Source organism: Triturus cristatus, chromosome 3_2 (assembly GCF_964204655.1).
Source record: "Triturus cristatus chromosome 3_2, aTriCri1.1, whole genome shotgun sequence".
Taxonomy (NCBI): domain Eukaryota; kingdom Metazoa; phylum Chordata; class Amphibia; order Caudata; family Salamandridae; genus Triturus; species Triturus cristatus.
In genome coordinates, this window is record NC_140584.1 from 72,009,897 (window position 1) to 72,036,405 (window position 26,509).

The 26,509-nt window shown below is 45.4% G+C and overlaps 1 protein-coding gene across 6 annotated transcripts in view; it reads right to left on the bottom strand.

Annotated features, from left to right (window-relative positions):
- The window catches only part of GRAMD1B (GRAM domain containing 1B), a 950,052-nt gene that overhangs the window by 30,461 nt on the left and 893,082 nt on the right, over window positions 1–26,509 (bottom strand). For all 6 annotated transcript variants that reach the window (XM_085647254.1, XM_085647256.1, XM_085647255.1 and 3 more), the window contains 2 exons: window positions 6,982–7,089; window positions 5,293–5,410 (listed from right to left, as the gene is read on the bottom strand). In XM_085647254.1, coding sequence (XP_085503380.1) covers window positions 5,293–5,410; window positions 6,982–7,089 — 226 coding nt within the window. The remainder of the gene's footprint in view (window positions 1–5,292; window positions 5,411–6,981; window positions 7,090–26,509) is intronic.

A 26,509-nucleotide genomic window follows, 5' to 3' on the forward strand; every position in this document is an offset into this window, starting at 1 on the left:
GTAGTTTTGACCTGATGAGCCGGGATGGATCCGTTATGGATTGGTTGGAGGTGATGTTTCTTGCGGTGATGCTGTCCACTGAGGGCAGGATGAGTGACAATCCTGAGTGGCGAGAAATAGCCCTGATGGGATTGACACCAATAAATAGCAGGCAGTACTGAAGCCCTAAAGGAGGGACATATATTGCTACTCTCCTGGAATGTTAGTGGAATGGGATGTAAAATTAAGAGCTGCATAATCTACCAATACCTTAAGCATGACTCCCGGGATCTAGTCCTACTTCAGGAAGCCCACCTGAGGTGTATCAATTGTAAAAGGGTGAGGGAGGCTATTGCTTGGTGGCTCATGCAGGTTACACCTCTGGCTCTAGAGAAGTTGCAATATTGCTGAAACACATCTTTCCCCTAGAGGTGTAGAAGGTAATAGGGGAAGATAATAGGGGATGACTAGGGCCACTAGGTTTTGATAGTTGGTAGATAAAATGGATTGGCGTTGACACCTGGCTCGATCTACCTCCTCCCACGCCTACAAGTGTTGGGGTTGATAGGGCTGAGGAATCAAATCCTACAGTTTCTGAATTACTTATTTTTGGGAGAAGCTTCAACATAGAAATAGATGACAGTTGATTGATACAGGCAGAGCGAGTGTAGTAGGTGCATGCAGCTGATGACATTTGTGGAGACGTATAACTCTGTGGATGTATGGAGAAGGTGTAATCCATTCACAAGGTAGTACTTATACAACTCTAGCATGCTGGGTAAGAATAGATCCCCTGATACGTAGACTGCAATGGACTACTGGCTGGGTAGAGAAAATCTCACTGTAACCGGATGACATTGTACTATATGTTGCTGAGCCCGAAACATCCACAGACTGGATAATGTAGTCTATACAAATATTTGGGAGGTACAGTGGACTTAAAATAAACTGGTCAAATGCTTATCTCTCTACTAAAAAACTAGGGGCGATGTGCAGATCTCCAGGTGGGGTTTTGGATACCTAGGACTGCATATCACCAAATCTCCTAATGATTTCATTAGGGACAATCTCTACACTATAATGGAGAAATCTTGAAGTGACGCTACACACTGGAAGTCAACACCACTCTTCCTACTGGGCAGGGCAGCGCTATATAAGATGACTGTCCTGCCCAGATTTCTCTACATATTGTAATACATGCCTTACGTTATTCACAAGAGTTTCTTCTAGACTGCTGACCAAGAAGCTGCATTGAATTTGCAGCACACAATGCTAACCCTATTCATGTTCACCCGGGAGGGTTATGGAGAAAGAATAGCCCTTCCGGACAATAGGCGGTATTGTTGGACTGCACAACTGGTTGTAGTCAACGACTTAATCTTTGCTGACCAAAGAGACCCAACTGTGAGGAACGATAGAGCACTTATGAGGTCGAGAGGACAAATAGCAGGCCCTAAATAGGAAGAAAAATAGATCAAGCTGGCCAACATATATTGGAGTAACGCTCCAAGTGTGGGACAAGGTGCTCCATCAGTGGGATACAACCATTACAAGAAACAATCTGTCATGGGATTCCTGTTCGGCTTCCAGACGTGGGACCTCATAGGGATTACTGCTCTAAAAGATGTGTGGGTGAACACAGCATTTTATTATTTGTACCTCCCCCATGCCCTTGCTAAGGACATCCCAGATGGCACCCAGGTACCAGGCGCTAATCCACTGGAGGACAGAGTACTCAAGGCAATCTCACTGATCTATGAGAAAGCTTATGAACCTACCTGATGCACTAGATGCTCTTACGGGACTCTGGTATCAAGATGTTGGTGAGCTCTCGATAATGAATGGATTGAAGTGTTTTCTGGGCCTAAAACAGTGGTGATTAAGGTGGGATTTCGCCTTGCCCAGCAAAATATCTTACATAGAACCCACTATACTAAAACACTGCTGACCAGTATGGGCAGGGCAGACAGTAATCAATGCCTCTTGGGCAGTTTTAGAGGGGAACATTTATATGATGTGGGACTGTCCTGATCTGCAACCCCACTGGAGGGAGGTGGTACATACTTCAACAAGTATCACAGGACTGCAGGTACCTCAAAAAGGAAAGCTCTGCCTCATTTGCGTATGGGGTGACTAAGAGGGTATGCGAGACCAGCACTTGTTTTGTTACCTAGATTAAGTGGTGGCCCAGAGCAACGTTATGCAATTATTGGGTTCTCCGATATTGCTTCACATGGAAAGATGGACAACAGACATGGACTGGTGAATGGGGGATGAATGATTTGTATAAAAAGGAAGCAGATGTCCAAATAATTTCCGTTAAATATGGGGTCCATGGCAGAACTTTCGAGGTTCATTGTAATTCCAAACATATACTATTGACTTTGTGACATATACATTATCCTACTGATTCCTAAGAGAATATATGGAACACATGTTATTGTAGTATCTGTGTAATTGATCTCCGCCGTATGTGTTTTTTGTTTATGTATGCCTGCTCGCGAAATGGAACACCCATCACATCTTGAAATGTGTAATTTTATCTTTGTGCTAACAATAAAAAGAACCTTATAAAATAGAGTTGTTGCCATGCTTTATTAGCACTAAGTGTGTACTTATGTCAGTTTTGGATTCAAGGACAAACTTCATGCTAAAAACTAGAGCAAGATGCCTTATTTTTATTTTACTTAACTTTGCGTAATTTTTCAGATATTTTGTTATTGCACAAAAATAAATTATGCAAATTTCACACACTCCTAGTTGGAATTCTATCACCATCTCTTGACTTGGATAGGCTTTCCTGTATTGCAGTTTAGGACAGATCCCAGAGCAGGTTAGATATACTGTGGTAAGAGATACAACATTTTGGCATTGCTTGTGAAACCTAGATTAAGAGAGACAGTGTAACTTGAGTGTGTGCTCAACTCTGTTGCCAGCTGCTGCTCTTTATCAGCCAATCGTTTAGGTAAGCAAACACATAAATGGTGTTTCTGTGCAGGTGTGCAGTCACTACTAATAGGCATTTGGTAAACACCCTTTGCTGCTGTGACTACAAAGGGAAGTACTTTGAATTGCTAGTGTTGTCCATTTACCACACAGTGCAGGTGGCACTGGTGTGATTGGTTAGGGATGTTCAAGTAAGCACCCTTCTTGTTTAGAGTTGCCAAGTGACCCCCTTGGCAGAGCAGAGGGATGACATCTTGCATGTTGGTCATCTTGATGTGCTCTGGGAGGACACAGCAGTTGAACACCTGAGATATAGAACTGGCCAGAGAGTTCATTACTTTCTGGGTGTAATAAAGTAGATAGGATAGACTCTTTTAAAATGTTGGCAAGATTATATGGGATTTATGGCTCCTTAGGTAAGGAGTGCCTACACTTCCTCCTGCAATAGTCTTAGTAGGTAGTCTTAACTCACTGCATAGAACCATGGTGGTATGTTTGGTAGTGTGGATGTGAAACCAAGACGTATCCCTGTTGTACCATTGAGAACACCTATTTATCAAAGGTTATTTCCTGCCATTGTGACAGAAAGCAGCACAATTTTCCACCCACCAGGTGATGTGTGATTAGGAAGAGTAACAGGTAAGTCACTGTTTAAAGGCAGAGGTGTCCCTATGGAAACACCTCTCCGTTTGCCAGAGCTGTTTCTACTGCATTCAACTTTGCCATGTAACTTGGATCCATGCATGTTCTGAAAGGACTGGTGCTGCTTTTGACATTGCTGCTTTGAGGTTGGTGATTTGGGGCTGCCTCTTGCTGCAATCTATGCAAGGCAGACCTAGGTGTCTGGGTCTGCAGCACGCCCATCACCATGGCCTTTTTAGAGTCATTTTTAATCTTTTCCAACATGGAAATGACCAGAGGACTTAACAGGTACCCCCCCCCCCCCCCCCCGCAAACTGAATGGGACACTGATTAGTGCTTCTGCAACTCTAGGTAAAAGCCTGGCACCATTAGCCAGGAGTGCTGTCTATGAAGCATAATAGTGTTCATTTCCCTGGAGGGGGTGTTCATAGAGTCCAATGTGGATCTGATGGTTGCACTGAAGGTCACCTTTTCTTCTGTGACAAGTTCCTATCCATTTTGTGGTAGGCCTCAAGGAAGTATTTTATCAACTTCATCTCTTCCTTAAGCTAAGACCTCCATACATAAGGACATGTGTAGATCTACACCGAACTCCATTAAAGAGTATGTGAAGCAGCGCTAAACATACTTGTGTATGTCTTTGTGAACAGAGCCCTAGGATTTCAGGAGTCATGGCTAAATTGGGAATGTGGGGTCTGGGGTAACAAATGTTTAATTTGTGCTGGGTCAGCGCGTCTTGCTGATTTGTAGGCTTGGAATGTGGCTGTCCCAATATCTCTATTAATTACATATACCAAGGTTGTTTAAACAACACTACCCTATGTTAAGGTTCCAATTAGTCAATGCCAAGACTTAGTGCAGCTTGTGAATTTCTGACTGAATCATGCATTATGATACCAGCAGTTACTTCAAAGTTCATCTATAGGGGATTAAGTAGTTGTTTAGACTCTGGGCCCGATTCACAAAGGACCTATGCACTCGTGGTGGAGGTCCTGCAGTCGTGGCAGGACCTCCGTATTGCAGTTATCCACAGAGGGCCCCCGGTGCGAGTACAGGCCCACCCGCCTCAACTGTGGGGCCCCGCCACAAGTGCGGAGGCCCTTTGTGAATCGGCACCTCTGTCTTTGACTTTGACCTTAAGTAAGAGGCGTAAAGGTGAATATTTGAGTTGGATTACAAGGTGTTTGCAGGCAACTCTAAACATGCTTTGCATGGCAGCTCTTATGTTCAGAATGAGAGAAATCCAGTGCAGGGGAGGTAGGAGTGAAGTTAACCTTTCTCTAGAGGATGCACAGCAGGTTATGTATCAGAAGGTATAACAAGGGTGTCCAGGAGCAAAGGATGAGAAGGTTTAAGGGAGATAAAATGTTGCGCATATTGTTTATGAGTGTGTGACGAAAATTAAGGAGTCAGTTGTATTTTCAAAAGTCACTCTAACCAATGTTATTGAAACTAGGATATTCCTTACTTATTTAAATACAACTAAAGTAGGTATCATTCCTTGAAGGAAGGAAAGAACACACTACAAGACAAGTCACTTATATCACCATATGTTGTTTCCTAAAGTAGCTTTATTATCAGGGAGTAAGGCAAGGGCATGGGCAAAGATATTATATGGGCTGTGCCCAAAAAAGAACTCACCAGCGTGATGTCAAATGATCATAATACTAGATGCAATGTCCAAGAACTTCTTGAAATACAAAAAGATTTCCATTCTCTGCATACCTGGTCTAAAAGCATCACTGAAGATTTGATGATCTCTCTCCATTTTTGTCTCTCACTGTCATGGTACTTTTGTTGGCTCTGTAACAACTGGGCCCATTCATTCTGTGACTGTGGTAATCTACGGCAGAAGAAAAGCAAAATGTGATGGTAGGTTTAAGTGATGCATCCTTACTTGAAAGCATAACCCTCTAGAGGCACCACCTGTCTTGAACTTTTACTTAACCTTTCTCTTACTCTACATACATCTCTCCTGCTGCCACAAACCATGCTATCCATTGCCTGCCAATGACTCGTTCATCCACTATCTACCCTCCACTTTTCATGCACTCTGTCTCTCTTGCTCCACCAACACCTATCTGCCACTCACTCTGCAACCACTTCCTCCTCAGTCTACCATTCAGTCAATATCTTACTCCACTTTTCACCATCTGCTGATGGGACACCACAAATCTAATTATTAATAATATTGGAGTCAACCTGAACCAATGATAATTACTCTGGACACACACCAGTCCACAGTATTGCTACTAGTTTGAGAAACAATTAGAACAAATCAGTTTTTGCCTCTGAAAAAGTCCCAGTTCTGCCAGACTCAATAGGGCTTCTGCACCTCTTCACAAAGAAGTGTGGTCTGTTTCTCACTCTGCATTCCATGGACAGATCTCACTTTCTCATCACTCTTCTGCCACTCAGTCTGGTGTCCCGCATCTGTTTCTGCCTCTCTCCAACATCCTTATTGTGCCTCTCCATTTGTTTTCTATTCCATGTCTCCACCATCATCACCAACTCCTAATGTCTGGCAGCCTTTACTTTTTCTCTCTCTTCCACTCACAATTTGTCTCCACTCCCACGATCATTTTGTGAACTATTGTTCCTATTGTTGCTAGTGCTTCCTTTATAAGAAATAGTATGTCCTGCATAAGGACTAGAGTATGCTATAAACAGACAAGTGTGTGCAAGTGTACGCAAGCTGTTTATGTGTGTTAAAATAAAATGTAAAGGAAAATAAAGGTGTAGTGCTCGCCTGACATGGTGAAATCCCAGCATTGTGTCTGCTGTCCAATAATGATAAGCCCAAGTAATTTCCCGATACCCGTTAGAGCTACACATCATTTATTTGGAAGGTTCCAGAGTTTCCTTGCCCACAGCCATGTTAGCTACTCTTGGTTCAATTGTTTACACTTTGAGCCACTCCTGAGAAGCCCCTTAAATCTCCTTTTTGAGCAATACGTGAGACAGCCACCTCCTGGGTTCCCTCAGAGCACTGTTGCTTCCAGGATCCATCATCATAACTTCACTTCCAGGCTCCAAGTCTCCCTGACGTCCACTCTCTGAATCATGTGGCACATAACATTGTCATATACAGCACGGGAGCCAGATGGCTAACTGGTGACGGCAATCAGCCATTTTAGCATATGCTGGAAAATGTGCCACCACAGTCCATCCACCTTGGAATTGGATGGGAGGTATATATGTATGTATGTATGAAACACATCTTTACTGAATGAGGCAATTATGTACTCCTGCCAAACGAATGGTCATGCTTTACAACAAAGAAAGACAATAAGATGTTATGATGGAGAAGGCCAGATAAATTGTGAAGTAGAGGTCAGTTGATGGAAGAGGCATTGAATAACATTGGGTTTGAGGATTGCAGCAGTCTGTGAGAGTAGGGTCATTTGGCTGTACCTGTCCTGAAGCCGCAGACCCTGCCATGCTGTGAGAGTCTGAGTTGTATACTCCAACATCCAAAGTCTGTAGAACAGCATCAGATTAAGAATAACCAGGAGCACCAGGCTGGGTATAAAAAGGGAAAGCATGAGCATTAGATGTCTTTGAGAATACATATAATTATAAAATACTCTACAACCTAAACAAGTACAGGACTTTATCATTCTTATCACGTGGGCATATAAGATCTGACGCACATGCCTGTCTTACCTAGCAGCATAGTCGGACACAATTATATAATATTCTACAAAAGAGCAACCACCCAGTTTGTTATTTCACTCTTAATTCAGCCACAGTAATCCAATTGTGTGCACTAAACACTATTAAATCGTATAACAATCAAATATATCACATTACTTAGCCGCATATATAAAACTACATACCACACTATTAAGTTTTACTAAAAATTACCCACATCAATCTCAATTGTACTAAAAAGATTTTGCTCCATGTATATCATCATTAAATCACACCATATAGTAGCATGAACAACCGCATATCACCCAACACAATTTTGTTTTGTCCTGCAGTATAAAACTCAATGCCCAAAGTCAAATGACAAAATATTGAACAGAAACACATAATAATACTAGTTATCATCTCCATATACAATTGCATTGTATCATAAAAAATTAAGCCAATTATAAATTATTATATCACACAAGGGACACTCAAATGGGTAAATATGTAAACCAATTGTAAAATATTCCCACCCATAAATACAATGCTCTTTATTGACTGAGTATTAAGGTATCCACACAATCATTATATCACATACTACACACCCAAATACGCAACTTTATCAATTGCCAAAGGCCTCACTTACATATAAAATATAAATATCTAACATAATACCCTGCCATACCCACAATCGCCCATATCACACAACAGTCATTCAAATATGCACAACAAATCACAGAATATGGATCCACATATACAAGATAATAATAACAACATGCTAAATGCACCTTAGGTAGATAGATAGTTTATTGCACAATTAATTAAAATCATTGCATCGAGCCATATTAAAACCATATAAAGTGCATTGATTCCAATATTATAAAAGGGTGTATGAAGATTTATCACCCTGTTGTTCTAGGGATTAAAAAGTTTAGACACCCTTTAGGCAACTATAAACATGAGGATTTAATACAAATGGTACGGCATTATGGATTATAGTTCTATATGATTATCAGAATCCAGAACTGCTTTTACAGCAGACAGATATTTCATGAAGTGCCCCGCAAGCTGCACTGATTCACCTTTCATGCACTCAACCAGGGCAGCTTGACATATCCAAATATTTAAAATATGCCAAATGGGGCAAAGCCAGTATATTCTCTAAGCGGGTAGTTTCTCGCAGGTGCACAATATGTGGCTTAAAGATTCCTCTACTCCCCCACATACTCGGCACTGAGTGGCTACAGTATTTTGTAAACCAAAAGTGGAATCAAGTTGAACCTTAGTATTCATTAGTTGGCGCTTCATTATCGGCTTTCAGGGGAGGATCCTTTAATGTAGCAAGGCACCACAGTTGTAAAGTTTTGATGCCCAGCTTCCTTGACTTACATTTTTCAGGATTTGTATGTCACTATTGGCTGACATTATCTCCGCTTATTTTCTTAGGAGTCTTGCTGCTGCCAATGTGGGTACAGGGGCGGACCATATTTCCTGAGTTTCCAGTACTTCAACACAGTGAGCTAAATATTCACACCATGTAGACCCTTGGGCTGTTTATCATTGTCCAGATGTTTTTCTTTAGCGTGTTATCTCGCGCTTGTTTGTCTTTTAGACAATAGGCTATGAACCTAGCTTTAAGATTGCACTTTCGAGATGAAAGGTTGAATTCCCTATGTATTTGCGCATGTGACATACCTTTTATAGAAAACATGTTATTAAAAACATACCCTTAACACGTGAAACCAAGTTATATCACACACACTATCTAAAGATAACAACCGTCTTCATACCCAATAAATCACACCAAAGAGAGGCAAATATGCAGCTCACCATATATGAAATCCTGATACATATGCAATGATAATACTACACACTATACCGAGCTGCAAAACCATGAATTAGCACACAACTACCAACCACATAAACATATTACTTATCAGACAATGTTAATGAGCCATGGCTTTTATTTAAAAAACAGAAGGATCTACGGAGATCGAGAACGGTCTGCACATTGTTTATAATGTTTCACCTGCATGTTCGGCGGGTGTTGTTACATAACAGAAATGTGGTTATTTGCTATAACAACATCCTTTCTTCGTTGCGGATCCTTGTAGGGCTATGGCCCCTCCTATGGCAAAATAACCTAATAAATTTGTTGTTAAGAAAAAAAACCAGAAGGATATAAGAGCCCTCTTGAAAGCAATAGGATTAACATCTAGAGAAGGATTATGTTCTCAAATGCTGAGAAAACGGAATTAAGAAATGTGCAGCTTGGCCTGTTTCGGGTGACTTACCAAGAGTCCTCTTCATATTTACTGCCTTGATGACCTAGTGCACATGTTTGCATTTAAAATGCAAACAGTGTGATGGCATGGCAAGGGGAAGAATTACTAACAGCTGCTTGCTACTGCTTTTCAATTATTTGCTACCCTGGAAAAAACATAATGTCACCAAGCCACTGCACTCTTGTTGAACTGCGCAGTGGAATTTTTTTATGGAACCAACTTAGCAAAATCACAGAAAATATATCATAGTTCCTTTAATTAGTTATTTACTTCATTTTTTTATTGTTACACACAAAGATTGACCCTTATTTCATTATATTCAAATCTCGACATTATAGTTAGGAAATACCATGTAATATGTGAGGTCATAAGCAGTGCATTGTGGGGGCGGGAGGTATAGTTAGCTCAGGTAACTATAACTACTGAATTTCACTGGTTTTGTATGAGTGAAACCTGAGACTAACTATAACGTCCCTGTAACCTTTGTTTTTTTTAGCTCTGAGTTACGCTAACGTCTTTATGGGGTGGTGGGAGCAGCAGGTGCCCAGGATATAAGTCAATACCGTGACCAAGTAAAACTCTGGTTGCGGTATATTGACGACCTTTTTATCATCTGGATGGCGGTCAGGAGCAGGCTAATTAATTTATTTCTGCATTAAACAGGAATGAGGTCAATCTGAAATTTGAAGGTAAAATAAGTAATTCCTGTATTGAATTTTGGGATCTACAAGTGGAAATAGTCAATGATCAACTAACATCCAGACTTTATCGCAAGAAGACAGCAGGAAATACCCTGCTGCATGCAGAGAGTGGTCATTCGAAAGTTTTGATTCAGAGCATCCCCTATGGGGAATTCCTCCGGGCTCGGAGAAATTGCAGTTCAGACCATGATTTTGAAAAAGAATGTGAATGCATGAGTGAGAGGTTTCTGGATAGGGGGTATAACCTCAAATACATTGAGAATGCATGAACTAAAGCTGCCCAACTTAAACAGGTTGAGCTGCTGGTTCCTAAGGAGAAGATCAATAAAGAAGAAGACAATATCAATAGATACATAACAACTTATAATTCAAGCTCACAAGATGTGAGAAAATGTCTTAATAAACATTGGAGAATTCTAAAAACAGAACTAACATTGGAAGGCGTTGTTAACGGCTCTCCTAACATCACATTCAGTAAGCCTAACTCTTTAAAGGACAGACTGTGTAGGAATGAAGTCACACTCATGAAACCCCTAAGTACTAACATTCAAGGTTTTTATACCTGTATGTCCTGCAAAGCCTGCAAGTTCAGTTCCAACATAAAAAATGTTCACTTTTCGGTGACAGATTCAGAGAGGCCGACAGAGAAACATCTGAGATGTCTGTCTGATTTTTGTATATATGTTTTGGTTTGCCCATGTGCTAAGAAGTGTGTGGGCAGCACTATGTTTGCTGCTAAGAAACGTATTCTGGAGCACATGAGAGAAATACAAAACAAGGATAAATTGTCTCCAGTGGCGCGACATTTTGATGAATTTCACAAAAGTAATCGTAATTTATTACGATTCTTTGTAATTGATCGGGTGCCTGCTACTGTAAGAGGTGGGGATAGAATTTGGAGATTGCGCCAATTGGAGTCTAATTATATTTTGGAACTAGACACTAAGATTCCGGGTGGTCTCAACTCTGAAGAAGAGTTGTCCTGGTTTCTGGGTGAATAAACCAATGAGATTATTTTAAATATTCTGACCTCTGTTAATATCTTCTCTTGGTTACAGAAAAATGAATTATTTGAAAGAGTGACCTTGGCCCTTTTGCCTCTAGTACTGTGTATCTGTATGATTTTAATTATGTTTTTATTGCACCTATACATTTAATAATTTGCACTGTTTGTGTTTTGTAATTTAGCAAACCTGGTTTGTGCCATGATTTGTGAATTTGTTTCCCCCTTTTAGGTGGTGAGAAAATATGGAGAAAGACAATATTGAAGAATACTTATACCACTACTTTTGTAACCTTCAATATGAAGTCATACTGTATGCCCCTGTGGGCAAGTGGAAGAAAATATTACCAAATATTTTGTCAATTAACCCACTTGGGAATAATATTGTGAAAGTATAATTACTGCCATGTGTTCAAAATCCCACTTGGGAATAACATTTGTAAAACGTCATGTTTAGCTATTGTGCAGAGTCTGGAGGGACATGCTTGAGTATTGAACTGACAGAACAACGTATTACCTTGAGAGTAAAATTACTGCCATATTAATTTTACCCACTGGGTAAAATATTCAGTAGCAGATTGGTTGGCAATTATGTAATATCTGAAGTTAATTTGCTGGATTACGAAATTGACAAATCAATGCAGTTATTCTTCTATTTCGATGAGGCTACTTGCGGTGGTTTTTCATGCTTTCCATTCACGAGAGTCAGCGTATGTCTCACTGCCACAAAGATGTATTGCTATGTGAGCATTATGCTGGGGTAAACTATAAAGCCTTAGTAGGGAATGTTATGAGCACTAGGCAGTAGTTTGCCGTTTTTTTGGATGATGACAGTATGACTACAAATGTCGCATCCGAGCATACAACCTTTATATAAGGTCTGTAGAAATCTCACAATTAGTCATTCTGTTCTAATTATATAATGAATTTTGTATTCGGATTAACATTTCCCGTTTGGAACAGATTGTGTGTAAATGTCATAATGTTTATTGTGCTCATGTTCACCCTTACAAGATGGCCGACACTTCTGAAACCAGGTTTTGACTATGTAGTCCACTTTTTATGTCACTTGTTTGTCTGCACGTTGAACGTATTGAGTAAAGTTTATATATGTAGCAACTTAAAGGAATTAATTCACCCGTGACCAAGGCGGTTTCGCCGAAACGCGTTGGGTTGCGGCTTGGATATATGAAAAAACTCTTTCCAAGCTCTTGGATTGTGCTGTTATTACGGAAGGAGTGCATGAGTGCAATTTGTACTATGAAACTATATATTTATACATATATATATATATATATATATATATATATATATATATATAGGATCCATGACCAAGAAAACGTAGGGTTGTGAAACGCATCGGGAGTTGTTTGCCACAACCTGATAAAATAAAGCACGCTTAAAAAGCAAATTGGGGCTCGGCGCAATCTTTTTGAATAAAGGATTGAATGGTGTTTGGATACGAAGGGGTCGCATCCTTGCCGGCAGCCTGCCACCATCCAGAGGCAGAGGTCATCGCGAGGAATGGTTTGAAAATATATATGTACCAGAGTGGCGGTAGCCAGTCTGTAAGCATAGTTAGGATTCCTAGAGACTGAAGTTCCTCGGAATTTTGAAAATTAATACCTTTGCGCTCATTTCACGAATCTCCACGAAACTTTGCAGACCTATAGCTTTTTCTACACTGGCAAATAATACAAAGTTTCGGGGTGCTAGATCAAGGGGTACAAAGAAAAAAGGGGTGTTCCAAATGCATTTCCCCCCAATTAATTTTCCATAGACTTTGTAGACATGTGTAGCAGCCAAACTGACAGTCTGATTTCTATTAAATTTGACAGGATTATAGATTATGGTGTGCAGATGGCTCTTTTTGGTAAGGTAGATAAGTAGGGTATGTATTTCTAAATCTATAAGGTATTTTAACTTAGTGAGATCTATGGCTGCTGTAGTTTCATCCCTGCTGATGACAAGGCATTATTTGATTGGCTAATGACTGCCTTTACAAAAGTTAAGAGCAGCCATGTCTGCCTCCTTTTTGCTTCCTTGTACCCCGAGTGCGTGCCCCGCCGAGTGCTGAGCGATTGCCATCCCCTCTTCCTTTTGTACCCCGAGTGCGTGACCCAGATTGACTGTGCGTGCCATCTCGCCGTTTGCCCGCTTTTTTCGTCGCTTTTTTCCGCTTCTTTCCCGTTTCTCGGTCTTCGCCGTATTTTTTCTCCCCCGCTTTTTTCCGCTTTTTCCCGCCGTTTGTTTGAAGCTCCCATTGGCCCCCTACCCCCCGCCACCCGCCTTCCAGCTGACCCCTTCTCCCAGCTATCCCTTAAATGGCGGCCGCTGCGCGACTCGGGTAGCGACCCTTGACCCCAGGGTAGGTCGCTCCCCGAGCCGCGACAGTGCCACCTGTGCCACCTGTGCCACCTGTGCCTGTGTCTGTTACCGCTTATTGCCTTGCTGCCCTCTGAAAGTGAGTAAGTGTCCCCCTTGATTCCTGTTTCCCGAGTGTCCGCCTCCTTTTTGCTTCCTTGTACCCCGAGTGCGTGCCCCCGAGTGCTGAGCGATTGCCATCCCTCTTCCTTTTGTACCCCGAGTGCGTGACCCAGATTGACTGTGCGTGCCCCCTCGCCAATTGCCTGCTTTTTTCGTCGCTTTTTTCCGCTTCTTTCCCGTTTCTCGGTCTTCGCCGTATTTTTTCTCCCCCGCTTTTTTCCGCTTTTTCCCGCCGTTTGTTTGAAGCTCCCATTGGCCCCCTAACCCCCGCCACCCGCCTTCCAGCTGACCCCTCCTCCCAGCTATCCCTTAAATGGCGGCCGCTGCGCGACTCAGGTAGCGACCCTTGACCCCAGGGTAGGTCGCTCCCCGAGCTGCGACAGCGCCACCTGTGCCTGTGTCTGTTACCGCTTATTGCCTTGCTGCCCTCTGAAAGTGAGTAAGTGTCCCCCTTGATTCCTGTTTCCCGAGTGTCCGCCTCCTTTTTGCTTCCTTGTACCCAGAGTGCGTGCCCCCCCGAGTGCTGAGCAATTGCCATCCCCTCTTCCTTTTGTACCCCGAGTGCGTGACCCAGATCGACTGTGCGTGCCCCCTCGCCGTTTGCCCGCTTTTTTCGTCGCTTTTTTCCGCTTCTTTCCCGTTTCTCGGTCTTCGCCGTATTTTTTCTCCCCCGCTTTTTTCCGCTTTTTCCCGGCGTTTGTTTGAAGCTCCCATTGGCCCCCTACCCCCCCGCCACCCGCCTTCCAGCTGACCCCTCCTCCCAGCTATCCCTTAAATGGCGGCCGCTGCGCGTCCGCGCCGCTGGCGCGCCGAAGGCGCGCCAAAGGCAAGCCCGTCTGCGCCCGTCCGCGCCTGCACCGCGCCCAGCGCCACGACCCCTGGCCACCACAACCCCCACCACCCACGCCTGACCTACGACACCGCCGCCCTCGTCGAACTCAACCCCGGCAGTACGCCGGGCTCCTGCCGCACCACCCCGAGACGCACCCACGGACCTTTTACCTGCCACAACTGCAGATTCACCTGCCCACGCACCCCCAACGCACCCCACAAGAACAGCACCCCCGAACACAAACTCGAATGCATCCTGATCAACACGCGCTCCGTCCACAGACACGCCATCGAACTGTGGAACCTCATCGACTCAACATCCCCGGACATCGCCTTCCTCACGGAGACCTGGATGAACCCCTCCTCGGCACCCAATATCGCCATAGCCATCCCTGACGGATACAAAATCATCAGGAAAGACCGCACCAACCTCACCGGAGGCGGCATCGCCATCGTCCACAAGAGCTCCATCCGCATCACGACCAACACCGACAACACACTCCCCGAGGCCGAACACCTCCACTTCCAAATCCACAGCGACCCCAAGACCACCCTCAGAGGAACCCTCATCTACAGGCCCCATGGACCACGCACCAAATTCAGCGAAGACATCGCTGACTTCGTCAGCCCACAAGCCCTCCCCTCCGCCGACTACATCCTCCTAGGGGACCTCAACTTCCACCAAGAGAAGAACAACGACACCAACACCACCACCCTACTGGACAACCTCTCCAACCTCGGACTCAAGCAACTGGTCAACACCCCCACCCACTACGCCGGACACACGCTCGACCCCATCTTCTCCTCCAGCAAACACATCTCCTTCAACCACACCACCAAACTCTCCTGGACGGACCACAGCTGCGTCCACTTCAGCTACAAGAAAACCACAACCCACCACCACGCCCGACAACCACCAAGAAGACAATGGAACTGAATCACCGCCGACCAACTCACATCATCTCTCTCCCAGAACCCCCCCACCTGCACCTCAGATCCCAACGAGGCAGCCAACAACCTCTCGAACTGGATCTCCGACTGCGCTAACCTCCTGGCTCCCCTGAAGGCCGGCCCGAACGGAGCCAACCACAAGAGAAGCACCTGTTTCAACTCCACCCTCAAGGACTCCAAAAAGCAATACTGCACCCTCGAGAAAACCTGGTGTCTCAACCAGACTGACGAGAACATGTCATCCCTCAAAAACGCCACCAGAAAACACCACCAACTCCTCCGTGCAGCAAGAAAATCCTCCTTCAAAGAAAGACTTGACAACAACTCTCACAACAGCAAAGAACTATTCGGTATCATCAGAGAACTCTCCAACCCCGACGCCGAAAACAACGCCATCACCCCCTCACAAGACCTCTGCAACTCCCTCGCAACCTTCTTCCACCACAATATCACCGACATCTACAACAGCTTCACCACAACAACCACGTACCCCCCTCCGGAACCCACACCCCACAGCGCCACCCTCCACGCCTGGACCCCGGTCACCACCGAGGAAACCACCCGCACAATGAACTCCATCCACTCAGGATCCCCCACCGACCCATGCCCCCACTACATCTTCAACAAAGCCGACATCATCGCACCCCAACTCCGAGACATCATCAACACCTCCCTCACCACCGCCACCTTCCCCGAGAGCTGGAAACACGCAGAACTCAACGCCCTCCTCAAGAAGCCGACAGCAGACCCCACAGACCTCAAGAACTTCCGACCCATCTCTCTCCTCCCGTTTCCAGCAAAGGTAATTGAGAAAAACGTCAACACACAACTCACCACCTTCCTCGAAGCCAACGAATCACTCGACCCCTCGCAGTTCGGCTTCAGGGCCAACCACAGCACCGAGACCGCCCTCATCGCAGCCACGGATGACATCAGATCCCTGACCGACAAGGGAGAGACTGCGGCCCTCATACTCCTAGACCTCTCCGCAGCCTTCGACACGGTATGCCACCGCACTCTGATACAGCTCCTCAGCAACGCCGGCATCCAAGGCAAGGCCTTGGACTGGATCATCTCGTTCCTCTCCGGAAGAACTCAGAGAGTCCGCCTCCCCCCTTTCAGATCAGCGGCTACCGAGGTCATCTGCGGCGTCCCACAAGGATCCTCCCTCAGCCCCACCCTCTTCAATATCTACATGATCCCCCTGGCAAACATCGCACGCAAACACGGACTCAGCCTCATCTCCTACGCAGACGACACACAACTCATCCTCTCTCTCACCAACAACCCATCCTCCGCTAGAACCAGACTGCACGAAGGAATGAAGGAAGTCGCTGACTGGATGACGGACAGCCGGCTTAAACTCAACACCGACAAGACGGAGGTCCTCATCCTAGGCCCGACTCCAACATCATGGGACGACTCCTGGTGGCCCCCCGCCCTAGGCAGCACTCCCCAACCCACCGACCACGCCCGCAACCTCGGCTTCATCCTGGACTCCTCCCTCTCCATGACCAGACAAGTCAACGCAGTCACCTCGTCATGCTTCAACACTCTACGCATGCTCCGCAATATCTTCCACTGGATACCCACCGACACCAGGAAAACCGTCACCCACGCCCTCGTCACCAGCCGCCTGGACTACGGCAACACCCTCTACGCAGGCACCACGATCAAAATACAGAAGAAACTCCAACGTATCCAGAACGCAGCCGCACGCCTCATCCTGGACGTCCCGCGCCACCACCACATCTCCGGCCATCTGAAAAAGCTCCCAGTAAGCAAAAGAATCACATTCAGATTCCTCACCCACGCACACAAAGCCCTTCACAACCAAGGCCCCAAGCTCATCAACCACCGCGTCTCCTTCTACGTACCCACTCGCAACCTACGATCGACCGGACAAGCCCTGGCAGCCGTCCCCCGCATCCGCAGAGCCACCGCCGGAGGCAAGTCATTCTCCTACCTTGCAGCAAAGACCTGGAACTCTCTTCCCAGCCATCTTCGCTCTACACAGGACCACCTCTCCTTCAGAAGGCAGCTCAAGACCTGGCAGTTCGAGCATTAGCCCCCCCCCCCCCCCCCCTAGCGCCTTGAGACCCTTCCGGGTGAGTAGCGCGCTTTACAAATGCCAATGATTGATCGATTGATGTTGGTTTAAGTACACTTTGGTTGTGTTCTGGCCTAGGGCCTTAGATATAGGTAAGTATTTGATTTTTAAGTTTTCACTATATATCACACTTTATAAAAGTGATAATGGGTAGGAAAAATGATTTATAAGTTTCTATATTTTTAAAAAATATTTTACGGAGTACTGTGGTGCTATCTAGGAAGTACTGCAGTGCATAAATAAAATTTATTACATTTGTTAGAACACTCTAAATACACTAATACACTAAAGCTCAATAATATACAATACAACAGTGTATTTTTCAATTTTTTCCTATTTTTCCTGTAACTACTGTGGTACTTTATAGGTAGTAGCGCGGTTCTCTGTAAAATATAAATACCTACATACACCATAACTACGCCATCTTGGACAGCGCTCTAGTCATCCAGATCAGCTTACTCCTCCCTATATTAGGAGAGTGATGCAAGCGTGCAGCGGAGGCGTGCCACAGGTAAGTCCGTCTGCGCCCATCCGCACACCAGTCGCGCTCAGAGCCAGCCACGCTGCCAGTGTTTCCTCAGAAAAAGCTAGGAGGTGCTACTCAAGGGAGGAACTCCTATGTATTGGTAAAATGGACAATAGGGGGGTATTAAAAGTTATGAGAAACAGAGTTAATGTCTCAACAAGTGATCACTTTACTGGTAGTCTGAAATGTGGGCTACTTAATACTAGATCTCTAGTTAAACACTTTTAAAAAGTATCTATTTTGTTGGAGGGCTCTGATTTAGATGTGCTGTTTTGACAGAAACATGGACATGAGCTAACTCCACAGTTGAATTGGGACTAGCCTGTCCAGCGGGATACAAAATCTTTCATAAACCTAGATTAGAAGGAAGAGGTGGGGGAGTTGGAGTAATTTTTTAAGAGAAGTGGAATTTCACTCCCCTACACATTGATGACGTAGCAGGCATGGAACTATTGGGCTTTTCACTGAATGAGGCGAGAGGACAAGTATTGTCAGGAATTGTGTGCTACAGACCTACGGGAGGACTAAATCCCCAGTACCAAGCCCTGATTGACACTTTTGCTAACCTATCATTGACCCATTCCAGGACAAATATATTGGGTCACTTCAACCTCTGGGACAATGTGAATCTTGCCCTGGCACTCGGAGACTTAGTGCAAGCATGTGAGAGCCTTAACTTACACCAACTAGTTCATCAACCAACCCATCAAGGCGGCCATATATTAGATTTAATATTTGGCAACCAAAGGGAGACAAAGGTGATGGAAATATTGCCCCAATGCTGGACTGATCACTCTTTGATTGAATTTTCGGTAGCAATACCCTGTGTTAGAATAAAACTGATCCAATCGGTACGCTCCCGTCAAGGAAGGGTGTGGGCTAAACCATCAAAAAATAAACACACACCGTTATTTTCGGAACAAAATACATTTGTATCTTGTAAATCGGTGGAAGAAAACTATCAGGTTTTCTGTGATCAGTTAAATTTTACACTTGATCACATAATTCCGGTAAAGGAACTAAAAAACAGGAAGAATCTTTCAGCTCCATGGTACAGTGATTAATTAAAAATACTACGAAAAAATTGCAAACAAGCTGAGAGAAAATGGAGGAAATTTTATGCGGACATAGATAAGAAAGCTTTGAAAATACAACATTTGCTATACAAAGAAGCAATTGCTAGGGCAAAAGCTGAATACTATGCTCAATCTATCTTGCGGGCACCTAATAGTACAAGGGCTCTTTTTACAATAGTGAAGGAGCTTTCCAATCCTGCCTGTGTGGGTAACCAGAGCAAAGCAACACAAAAGCTGTGTGATGATATTGCGATTTACTTTGATGAAAAGACCAATAAAATTATCAATGGTCTTAATTCCAATAATAACACTAGGTTGGAGGCGGAAAAAGTTCTATCTGATACATTGATGACAGAGCAACAGGAAGAAGATAGTGACCAACAAGCTGTGCTAGAGCACTTTCAAATCCCTACTGAGGAGGCTTTTAATACACTAGCATTGAGTGTATCCTCTGGCTCACCTCTGGACCCTGTTCCGCAGAGGAAATGGAAAGAATTCAATTCAGAAATCTTTCCCCGGTTATGGCACATCTGTTGCCAATCACTAGATCAGGGATTAGCACCAGAGGGTTGGAAGCTAGCTGGAGTGACCCCGCTACTTAAGAAACCCACACTAGACCCCCTCTGCCCGGAAAGCTATAGGCCTATCTCCTTGCTGCCTTATCCGGTAAAAATTCTGGAGTGTGCAGTCAGTATATCTCTCTCTCTTTTTCTAGAAGAAAATCATCTTTTAGATGAGGCTCAATTTGGGTTTCGTCCGGGGAATGGAACTGAAAACGCCGTAGTGACAGTATTAGATAACCTAAGAATGCGGGCTGACAATGGTAACTCAAGTGAACTGGTATTATTGGATATGTCGGCCGCATTTGATACGGTGAATCATAATATCTTATTGAAAAGACTAGAGAGTATTGGAGTAAAAGGTCTGGCACTGAACTGGCTACGTTCCTATCGGACAGGTAGACAACAGGTAGTTACAATTTCACCTTTCACATCCTCAAAATCCCCCGTATGCCACGGGGTACAACAGGGATCAGCTACAAGTCCAATTTTATTTAACATTTATTTGCGTCCTCTCATCTCCATTATCAAATCTTTTGATATTGATCTTGTAAACTATGCAGATGATACGCAATTGGTGTTCTCACTTGAAGGTAACCAGGCAGTTTCCCTGAATACATTTCAGGAGTGTAAGCAACAAACTACTAAATGGCTTAGAATTAACTTGTTACAATTTAATGGGGAAGAAACAGAGAATGTATACTGCTCAACAACTAAGATTGCTCGTCCCCTATTGTTAGAATTTCAGCTTACTCCAACGAATAAACCTCTAGCACCAGTTAAAATTGTGCGTAATTTGGGGGTTCTGCTGGATGATAACCTGCGGCAGGAGTCACAAGCCAGTAAAACAGTTAGCACATGTTTCTCCCTGCTCAGAACTCTACGAAAGATTTTGCCGCTGTTACCTGCTGCCACAAGATCACAAGTTGTGAGGTGTGTGATTTTGAGCAGGCTGGATAACTGCAACTCACTGTACTTGGGTGCTTCAAAATCAACGATACAGAGGTTGCAAAGGATCCAGTCAATAGCAGACAAATTAGCTCTGAACAGGCAGCGTAGTTCCTCAACTTCTATGGCCCTGAAGGACCTTCATTGGCTGCCAGTTCACCAGAGGATACAATTTAAATCCCTCTGTATTGTGTTAAGAGCAGTACACGGAATGGGCCCAGAACCCCTGCAGAGGAAATTTACTTGGTATGCCCCCAGGAGAACTCTTCGTTCGGCAAGTGCAAACCAGGTAAACACCTTAAGGTTCAAGAAAACGAAGTCTGGTGGCAGAGCCTTTAGCGTGGCAGACTCACGGCTATGGAATTAACTTCCCTCAGACATCAGGCAAATTCATTCTATGCTTCCATTTAGGAAGAGGCTGAAGAACTGGCTGTTTTCTAGGTAGAAGTATTCTGTGCTATGAATCCCCGGGCAATTTGTTTACAGGTACCTTTTTCAACTCTCTAGGTTAAGGCGCCAGGATACACGAAGAGTGACAGCATGCGCTATACAAGACTCCTTTACATTAAATTACATTTCACTACTTATCAGGACAAAAAATAAAAACAACTACTTACCTATCTCCAAGACCCTAAAACAGAGCGCAGTTAAAGTGTGCTGAAAATAACATAGCAGCCTTTCACGTTTTTGTAAAGACAGCCATTAGCCAATCATATGCTGCCTTGTCATTGGCATGTACCGAGTTATGCCGTAGAGTTACCGCAGTATTCCGCAACACAATATATAACAAATTATTTTTAGACTTACAACTTTATTTATTTATTATTTAATTATTTGGGTCATATATAAAGAGCACTCTCACCCCATGGGTATCCTGGTGCTGCGTTACGCATCTACAAGCACATAGTGCCGGAAAGAAAGTGTGACAGTGATTCGCAGCTACAGGGCCAGTATATTGTTTTAATCATGCTCTACTCTTTTGGGAAGAGCCATGTTTTTTTCCCCTAAAGTAAAGTAGCTCACCTAACTGTCTCAGGGTTATTGGGAGTTCATTCCATAATCGAGCTGCATCGATCATGAATGCTCTTCCTCTAAATCTGGTTTTACTAAACCTGGACATGCTGGACAAATTGGCTGAGGAGGAGCGTAGATTTCTTTTGGAGGCAAGCCAGTTAAGTCTCTTTTGTAGGGGAACTGGTCTGAAGCCAAGGAGGGCCTTAAAAACAATACAGAGCGATTTAAACCTTATTCTCTGTACCAGTAGGAGCTAGTGAAGTTCCTTCAGAGACTGAGATGCAGAAGACCTGTTTGGTCTATTTAGGGTCATCTTAGCTGCCACAGTTTGAACTATCTGTGGTCTCTTAATTAGGTAGGTCGGAGCTCCCAGTAGCAAGGCATTGCAATAATCCAGCCGACTCAAAATTACACTTCGAACCACTAATGCTCTGGATGAGGTGGAGAGCATTGGGAGTATCTTGTGCAATGCTCTGATGAGGGAGAAGCAGATTCCAGATGTTTTCTTCACTTGAATGTTCAGGCTGAGCTTTTTATTGAAAATTACACCCAGGTTCTGAATTGTCTCTCAAGGCACCGGAGACTTGTCTGACAATATAGGCCAGAAATTAGGAGAAAGGGGAGTTGAAACTTTCGTCGCTGGACAGCATATAATCTCTGTTTGTTATGTTATGTTATGTTATGTTAAACCTTTATTTCTATAGCGCTCGGCTACTCCGTGGAGTGTCCCGGCGCTTTATCGAGGCAGCTCAGTAAAACAAAAAACTAAATCAGACAAAAGAAAAAGACAGAGACACCCTAAAGGTTAAAAAGCCAAGTCATGAGGCTCTTCCTAAACAGAAGGAGAGAAGAGGAGGACCGTAGGTCCAAAGGCAAAGAGTTCCACAACTGAGGCGCCCTCAAACTAAAAGAGCGACCCCCAGTGCGGGCCTTCCTCACTCGAGGAACCACCGCGAGAAATAAAGATTCCGACCGCAGAGATCTAGCTGGGCGGTAGAAAGACAGTCTCCGCTGTAGATACTTTGCTCCGGCGCCAAAAAGCGCTTTATGCGCCAGGGTCAGTGCTTTAAACATAATCCGCTTCCGGATAGGTAACCAATGAAGCGATCGCACCAGACCCGAAGCTCTTGCTCGCCTATGGAGGCCAAAAATAGCCCGGGCCGCGGAGTTCTGCACAACCTGCAGCCGCTGAACCAGATATTCCGGAAGACCTACATAAAGGACGTTCGCGTAGTCCAATCTGGAGCCTATCAAGGCTTGCACAGTGATCTTTCTATGCTCTTCTGTGAGTAAAGGCAGGAACTTCCGAAGCATCTTAAGAATGCCGAAGCAGGTACCCACCAGGCCAGAAATATGTGAGCTCAGTGACAAATTATTGTCAACCTTCACTCCCAGATTCTTAGCCACGAGCGATGCCTGGGCAGGGGAGCACATACCTAATGGCCACCAGGCCTGCCAGTCAGGGTCCAGAGAGCAGCCGAAAAACAACACCTCCGATTTACTGGAGTTTGCCTTAAGGCTGTTCCGCTGGAACCAGCCAAAGACCATCTCCAAGCAACCCCGGATGTTCTCTCCATCAAAAGCCTGATCTTTCCCACACGTGAAGAGCAGTTGAGTGTCATCAGCGTAGGATACGATCCGGGCCCCAGAGGACTCCACCAGTGCCGCCAAAGGTGTCATAAAGATGTTGAACAGAGTCGGGCTCAACACAGAACCCTGTGGAACACCGACTCCCAATGGCGGCATCTCGGCGGAGCTCGGAGAGGCCCAGACCGTTTGTCGGCGGCCCTCGAGAAAAGATGTAAACCAATTGAACACCGTCCCCCTCAGACCGATGTCATAAAGTCTGGAGAGGAGCACCTCATGGGGGACGGTGTCAAAGGCCGCCGACAAATCCAGCATGACGAGCATGGCCCTTCCTCCAGAATCCAGTGTCTCCCTGATGATCTCAGACACTTCCAGAAGTGCCGTCTCCGTACTTAAATTAGGACGGAAACCGGACTGTGATGGATGGAACAAATCATTGGATTCGAGAAAGCTAGAGAGAACGCCATGTACATGCTTCTCTGTAATCTTAGCCAAGGCCGGCAGAAGGGAAATCGGCCTATAATTGGCCAGAACCTCAGAGTCCAACACAGGCTTTTTGAGGAGGGGGATCACCATAGCTCTTTTCCAGGGCAGCGGAACCCTCCCCTCCCTCAAAGACAGATTCACCAAAGGGTTGACTAGTGGGTTAACCACGGCCGCCATCTTGGCCAAAAATTTGGCAGGACAGGAATCCAATGGTGAGCCCGATTTAAGGTTGGCCAGAAGAGCTAAAGAAACATCGGCAGAGACAGGAGGAAACTCAACAAGAACCGCACCCTGCGCGGACGGGGAGGACAATCCGGCCATCGGACTGGAACACACCTCCACAGACCTCACTGGGAAAGAGTCCTGGATAGATTTTATCTTATCCGTGAAAAATTTGGCCAGATCACAGACCCAGCGCTCTGATGGAACACTGCGGGACACGTTGGATCTGGGCGCCGTAAACTCCCTCACCACAGTAAAGATCTCTTTACAGGAGTTGGAGGCAGTCTCAATCCTCCTGGCCAGATAATCCTTTTTCTCCCGGAGAATATCCTGATGATAGGATTTAATCATTGTCCTATAAGCCAATCTAGCTTCCGGGTCATAGCGAAGGTGCCATGCCCTCTCGGCCACCTTACACTGGGCACGAGTAGCACACAATGCCTTAGTGAACCATGGGGCTGAAACCCTCTTAGCCATATCCCGAGGGGCCATTGCGGGGGCCAGATCATTCAGCCTCTCCAACAGCCATCCCTGCAAGGACTCCACATCCTGCTCTAAATCCCCTGAAAGAGGGCAAGGATGGTCCATAGCAGCCTGAGCCAGCAGCTCAGGTGTGACTCTGTGCAGAGCCCTTTGAACAGTACCATGCTGTCTGGGGCGCTATTGAGTGATTTTTCACCACCCAATACACCGAATCTGGCCAACCTATGGTCGGTCCAGAGCACCGGAAGGAGCTCAACATCAACAAGAGGAACCGAGGAGAAAACCTGATCTAAAGTATGTCCCTTGTCATGTGTGGAACCAACCAAAAAAGGGACAAGACCGAGAGGAGCCGTAATGTCGAGCAGTTTTTTTACATCCGGATCATCGCCATCGTCCATATGAAAATTAAAATCTCCTGCCAGAAGACAGTGCTGCGTACTTAACGCCATACCAGATATAGCCCCCTGAAGGTCATCAAAAAAAGAGCCCACTGGTCCAGGAGATCTATATACCAGCAGCCCTTTCAGAGCTTGATGAGGGGTTAATCTGATAGTGAAGGCAAGGGATTCGGCTCCTACAATGGTACCCAGAGAAGCGATAGAACAGGTAGCTGACTTTTTCACTACTACCGCCACCCCTCCTCCCCTGCCTTTCACTCTATCCTGACGAAAGATTGTATAATCAGGAGGAAAATGCCGCCATAATGTCCGGATTGGACGTCTCCCCCAACCAAGTTTCTGTCAGCAGGAGACAAAGTGGTTTCTCTCTAACAAGGAGATCAAAGATCTCCAAGGCGTGCTTCCCTACCGATCTCGTGTTAAGCATTAAGCAGAGGTGTTTAACACAGACCTCATCTCTCCGTAAAGAAGCGGCCGGGGCATAACCTGGCGACCAGCCGCAGGCAGGACACAACCGTTTACCTCTGTAACGGCCCGGGAACACGGAGCGGCAAGCACAAGAGGAGCTTTGCAACGCACGTAGTTCCCTAGCAGTATAACAAACCATTTTACCCGACAGACAGACTTACAGCCAGGCACTCTCGCCGCTCCGCCGCCTCCGAGACGCTGACGGACGCAGACGGGCAGGACTCTGGCAAGACTCAGGCAAAAGCGAAGGCAACCCCGCTGCGCGATCCCGCTGCGCTAGAAGGAACGGTTTAAATAGGTCCTCCAGGTGAGGTCCTACCTGCCCCAGAAGGACGCTAAAGATGGCGCTGCCAGAGCGCCACTGCCCAACCCAAAATGGCGCCCAAAATCGGAGCGCTGCTGTTCCAAACTACCAGGGAGCCCGGACCCGCTAAAAGAGCGGTGATTCTCCAATATTATGTGCAGGTAAGGGGGGACTCCTATCAAACAGCAAGGAAAAAGAACACACTAAATAAAAACACAAAGTAAGGCTAAAAAGCGCTAACAAACTGCGGAAGCGTGCCTTAAAGAGCCGCCCCTCCGGGCAAATTTATCCAACGAGGGCGAGCACACACAAGAGCCGCCTTAAATAGGTCCTCCAGGTGAGGTCCTACCTGCCCCAGAAGGACGCTAAAGATGGCGCTGCCAGAGCGCCACTGCCCAACCCAAAATGGCGCCCAAAATCGGAGCGCTGCTGTTCCAAACTACCAGGGAGCCCGGACCCGCTAAAAGAGCGGTGATTCTCCAATATTATGTGGAGGTAAGGGGGGACTCCTATCAAACAGCAAGGAAAAAGAACACACTAAATAAAAACACTAAGTAAGGCTAAAAAGCGCTAACAAACTGCGGAAGCGTGCCTTAAAGAGCCGCCCCTCCGGGCAAATTTATCCAACGAGGGCGAGCACACACAAGAGCCGCCTTAAATAGGTCCTCCAGGTGAGGTCCTACCTGCCCCAGAAGGACGCTAAAGATGGCGCTGCCAGAGCGCCACTGCCCAACCCAAAATGGCGCCCAAAATCGGAGCGCTGCTGTTCCAAACTACCAGGGAGCCCGGACCCGCTAAAAGAGCGGTGATTCTCCAATATTATGTGGAGGTAAGGGGGGACTCCTATCAAACAGCAAGGAAAAAGA